This window comes from Mustelus asterias, unplaced genomic scaffold, assembly GCF_964213995.1.
Source record: "Mustelus asterias unplaced genomic scaffold, sMusAst1.hap1.1 HAP1_SCAFFOLD_433, whole genome shotgun sequence".
NCBI classification, from domain to species: Eukaryota; Metazoa; Chordata; class Chondrichthyes; order Carcharhiniformes; family Triakidae; genus Mustelus; species Mustelus asterias.
The window spans coordinates 244006-249650 of record NW_027590388.1 but is presented as its reverse complement, the minus strand read 5'-3'; the positions used below and the strand labels follow the sequence as shown (position 1 = coordinate 249650).

The 5645-nt window shown below is 44.9% G+C and overlaps 1 protein-coding gene across 1 annotated transcript; it reads left to right on the top strand.

Moving 5' to 3' along the window:
• Positions 1-271: 271 nt before the first annotated feature.
• LOC144486711 (uncharacterized) lies at positions 272-5143 on the top strand. The gene is made up of 3 exons (XM_078204720.1): positions 272-766; positions 1103-1438; positions 5015-5143. Exons 1-3 carry the CDS (start codon positions 272-274, stop codon positions 5141-5143), a joined length of 960 nt encoding a protein of 319 aa, XP_078060846.1.
• Positions 5144-5645: the final 502 nt, after the last annotated feature.

The following is a 5645-nucleotide window of genomic DNA, read 5'->3' as shown; positions in this document are numbered from 1 at the left end:
TCAAATTATCAGAACCTGAATATCATCAGACTTTGAATCGAGAAGAAGAAATATTTATCTGTTTTTTCTGTCACATCAGTGTGACTGGAAAGGCACCAAGGAACACAGAGCTGAGTGAGAGTGTCCAGTACACTGACTGTCAAAAGACCAGTTACACAGACTGCAAAAATATCACATCATTTACAGCGGGGACAGACAGTACACATGCTCTATGAATGGATGAGGATTTAACTGATTGTTAAACCTGGAAAGACACAAGGACATCCACACCATGGAGAAACCGGGGAAAGATGAGGATTGTGGTAAGGAATTCCGTATCCCGTCTGCACTGCAAACTCATCAACATATTCACACTGGGGAGAGACTGTTCCCCTGCTCCAAGTGTGGGGAAGGAGACTGCTCCCCATCTGCCCTGAAGATTCATCAATGCAGCCACACTGGGGAGAGGCCCTTCATCTGCTCCGAGTGTGGGAAGGGTTTTCTCCAGGCAGCCGACCTGTGGAATCACCAAGCAGTTCACAGTAGGGAGAGGCTGTACACCTGCTCTGATTGTGGGAAGGGATTCACTCAGTTATCCCACCTGCTGACACACCAGCAAGTTCACACTGGGGAAAAACCGTTCAACTGCTCTGAGTGTGGGAAGCAATTCAATCATTCATCTGAACTTTTGAATCACCAACAAATCCACACCGGAAAGCGACCATTCACCTGCTCCGACTGTGGAAAGGGTTTCACTCAGTCATCTCACCTGCAGATACACCAGCGAGCCCACACTAAGGAGAGGCCTTTCAACTGCTCTGAGTGCAGGAAGTGTTTTATTCAGTTATCACACCTAGTGACTCACCAGGGAGTCCACAGGAGGGAGAGGCCGTTCCCCTGCTCCGAGTGTGGGAAGCGTTTTATTCAGTTATCACACCTAGTGACACACCAAGGAACCCACACAAGGGAGAGGCCATTCAGCTGCCCCGAATGTGGGAAACGTTTTATCCAATCGTCACACCTAATGTCACACCAGGGAGTTCACAGCAGGGAGAGGCCATTCGTCTGCTCCGAGTGTGGGAGGCGTTTTATTCAATCATCCCACCTAGTGTCACACCAGGAGGTTCACACCAGGGAGAGGCCATTCACCTGTTCCGAGTGTGGCAGGGGATTCATTCAGTTATCCGACCTGCAGAATCACCAGCAAGTTCACACCGGGGAGAGGCCGTTCACCTGCTCTGAGTGTGGGAAGGGATTCACTCGTTCAGCTAACCTGCAGGCACACCGACGTGTTCACACCAGGGAGAGACCATTCACCTGCTCTGAGTGTGGGAAAGGATTCGCTCTTTCATCTTATCTGCAGAGTCACCAGCAAGTTCACACCGGAGAGAGGCCGTTTATCTGCTCTGAGTGTGGAAAGGGATTCATGCAGTCATCCCACCTGCTGACACACCAGCGAGTTCACAAGGATTCACAAAGGGATTCACTCAGTCATCCCACCTGCTGAGACACCAGTAAGTTCACAAGTGATGACAGTGGTTGGATTCTGCTGTTATTGCTGCTGTTAATCACATCCGGGACTGAACTATGTTCATTTTGACAATTGGTGAAGTGGGAGGGTTGGAGGGTTTCTTTCTGCTGGACTGGCCGGTCTCACAACTTTGTTTTCAGTGGACTGATGCTCTTTGAGTTTGGGAGAGCACATTTCCACTGAAATGATCCACAAAAAAAAAGCTGATGAATGTGCCAACTCGACACAGCCACCCAAGGCCGGAATCAAACCTGGGTCCCTGGGGCTGTGAGCCAACTGGTCTAACCACTGTGCCACCATATCATGGACCCCGAGCAAAACTGGAATCAATGGATATCAAGGGGCAAACTCTCTGCTGGTTGGACTTATACCTGGCAATTAGGAAGATGGTTGTGGTTGTGGAGGGTCAGTCATCTCAGCTCCAGGACATCAATGCAGGGATCTCTCAGGGTAGTGTCCGAGGCCCAACCATCTTCAGCTGCTTCATCAATAACCTTCCCTCCGTCATAAGGTCAGAAGTGGGGATGTCCGCCAATGAATACACAATGTTCAGCACCATTTGTGATTCCTCAGATACTGAAGCAGTCCATGTCCAAATACAACAATATCCAGGCTTGGGCTGACAAGTGGCAAGTAACATTCATGCCACATAAGTCCGAGGCAATGACCATCTCTAACAGGAGAAGATCTAACCATCACCCCTTGAGATTCAAGGGCATTACCATCACTGAATCCCCCTTCCACTATCAACATCCTGGGGGGTTACATTGACCAGAAACCCATAGATACTGTGGCTACCAGAGCAGGTCAGAGACTGGCAGCCCTGAGGAGAGTAACTCACCTTCTGACTCCCCCACCCAAAGCCCGTCCACCATCTACATGACACAAGTCAGGAATGTGATGGAATACTCTCCACTTGCCTGAATGAGTGCAGCTCCCAACAACACTCAAGAAGCTCAAAACCATCCAGGACAAAGCAGCCCCACTTGATCAACACACTAACCACAAACATTCACTCCCTCTACCACCGACGGACAGTAGCAACAGTGTGTACCATCTACAAAATGCACTGCAGGAACTCACCAAGACTCCTTAGGCAGCATCTTACAGACCCAGAAACATTACCATCTAGAAGGACAAGAGCAGCAGATACATGAGAATATCACCACCTGGAAGTTCCTCTCTAAGTCACTCATGTCAGGAAAACAGAGATAGTTTTAAGTGATCTATGTTTCTATTGTTAAATATTAGAAATAAAGTATAGATTTAAGTAAGTTTGATTTAGTGTTTCTGTGTAGGAAGAGGAGAACTTTGGTTGGATTAATGTTGAACAAAGGTGTTTGCATGTGTGGGGGATAGGTTTCAATTGAAATTGTATTCCTGTTGTGCTGAGAGAGTTTATGGCGTGAAAAATAAACGTGAAGTTGGAGAAGTAATGCATTGTTGCATAGCAACCAGGGGCACCTTTAGGGTGAGAAGGTTTTTGAGTGTAGTATTAGTTGAATTTATAGTCTTTGGTCGTGACTTTTAAGGGGCGTCTTGACAAATACATGAATAGGATGGGAATAGAGGGATATGGTCCCTGGAAGGGTAGGGGGTTTTAGTTCAGTCGGGCAGCATGGCCGGTGCAGGCTTGGAGGGCTGAAGGGCCTGTTCCTGTGCTGTAATTTTCTTTGTTCTTTGTTCTATAGCAGTTGGGATGAGGAAACGAGAGAGTGAGCAGCTCTCAGCTCTACTAGAAGCAGGAAAGCCATACAATGGAGTAATGTGTGCGAAAGCAAGCTCCAGAGGAACTAAAGGACAGTTAGTTTGAGAAACCCGGGAATGGAAAAGAAGCTCCAGGAATATTGAAGAAAAAAAGGAACAGCATTGTCTTTTGAACAGGATACTATTCATGGAAGTTAAACTCAGACCTGGGAAGAAAAGAACTGATGAGGTTGGTGACAGACAAGCCGCATATCTGAATAGTGGGAAGGTTTGATGTCCTTAAATCCAGATTTTGAAGCAATTGTATTCTGTTACAGACTGATGATCTGAGTTTATGCAGAATTTTGGAAGCATGTTGCAATTCAAGGCAAAGGAATTCTGAGAGTTAAAAACCTAGAGGCAGCTTCTTGCTAAAAGAGTGGAGAGAAAGCCTTGTTTGAAAGGATAATTGGAAGACCTGGAAGTGGATCTTTGTTGAAAGCAATGGAGAGAAACTTGGTTTGGAAGGAGATATTAACACGTGTCTTTCTGAGAGCGGAGTTTGAAAACACTCGAGACAATCATCTGGGGGGGAAATTTGAGGAGAAATCCACAGAGGATCGATTGAGTTGCATCTGCCACTTGGTTTCAGAGTGGGGGTTGTCTGATCACAGCTAACCTGTGGGTTTAAAGGAACCATGTGTTTACTGAGAACATTATAGCATAAGGAATTTTAAATCTATGTTATCCTTGAAATCTGGATACATTTGTGAAGGTAAGTGTGAGTCAAGGAGTATTTTGTTATCGTCAAACTCTTCGTGTTTAATAAATATTTTATTAAAAGCTAATTGGCAGTCCTGAGATTCTGTTCCTTTATGTTTTCTACAAAAAGTAAAAGTTGCAGTCTTTTGAGCCAGTGTTCCATCCTGGAATCATCCTGTCCAATTATAACATCAACTGGGATCGTAACACTCACATCTTGACTTCAAAATATATCGCTGTTCCTTTGCTGTCACTGGACCAGAATCCTGGAGCTTCCTCCCAAACAAGTGTGGGTGTCCCTACACCACAGGGATTGCTGTGGTTCTAGAAGGCAGCTCAACACCACCTTCTCAAGGCCATTTAGAAATGGGCAATAAATGCTGACCTAGCCAGTGAGGCCCACCTTTTATTATTCAGGGCAGGCTGTGGGCTTTGACCTCTGTAAACGAATAAAAAATAAGGTAATACCTGTTTTTAGCCCATTGAATTGGTTTTCAATGACAGCATTGTCTTCTCCCTTGTTCTTATGTCCTGGGCCTATTACACGGTTATACTTGAAGGAATAGAGCCAGCCTGACTCCACTGTGTTATCTCTGACACTGTTATCATTCCCTAAGCTGCTACAGACTAGTTCATTAGCTCAAACAAACACATCTTTCTCACAGTGTGAGGCCAGTTTCCTGCACAATTTAATTCATTTTGCAGACATTGCTAATTCCAGCAAGGCTGCGACTTGACTACATTGACCAGCATGCTTTGCACATTGAACCCACAATGCAGTTCAGTGCAGTTCTTCAGATATGCTCAGTCTGGGTTCTTCTATCACCCTCGATATTTCCTGTTACCACCATGAGAGACTCCACACACAGCGTTACACCACAACCCGTGAACACTGATTAATATAAAATAAATAAAGTTACAAACTGACTGCACATTAAAAAGGTCCATAATACATTGGTTTCCAATAGAGCCATTGTAATAAAAGCCAATGAAGTTATGCTGAGGCTTTATGAAGCACTGTTTAAACCACAATGGGAATATTGTGTTCATATCCAGACAGCACGCTTTAGGAATGATGGGATGGTCCTTGAGAAGGTGCGGAGGTTCACCAGAATGGTTCCAGCAATGAAGGATTTTAACTCCAAGGTCAGGTTTGAGAAGTTGGAGTTATTCTCCCTGGAATGAAGGAGGCTAAGGGAAGATCTGATAGAGGTGAACACTATTATGACAGGTTTAGATCAAGTGGATACAGAAATTGGCCACGATTGACAGAGACTGCTGGAGGCAAGGCTATTGGTTAATATAACTTTTTATTGCACCTTCTTCTAAATATGTACAGCACAAGGCTCAGCAGACAACCATCTCTCAGCAGACTCTTATCATCTGATCTTACATCACTGGGTAGAATATTTACAAATTTAACATTAACCCTTTACACTGCACCAAGTCTTCAGTCAGCCTCCTAACATCCCCTCAGTGCCAGTTGTCTGATTTATCAATTGATGTTTCTGAGATTCACCTTGGGACACTCTCCTACATTGAAGGTCTGATGTAAACAAAAGTTATTTTAAAAATCTCATTGTAACAGACTGAGGAAGTCAGGATTAAAACAATATCTGGGTAAATGGAGTTAGGTCACAGATCAGCCATGACCTCAGTGAATGAGAGAACAGGCTTGAGGGGATAA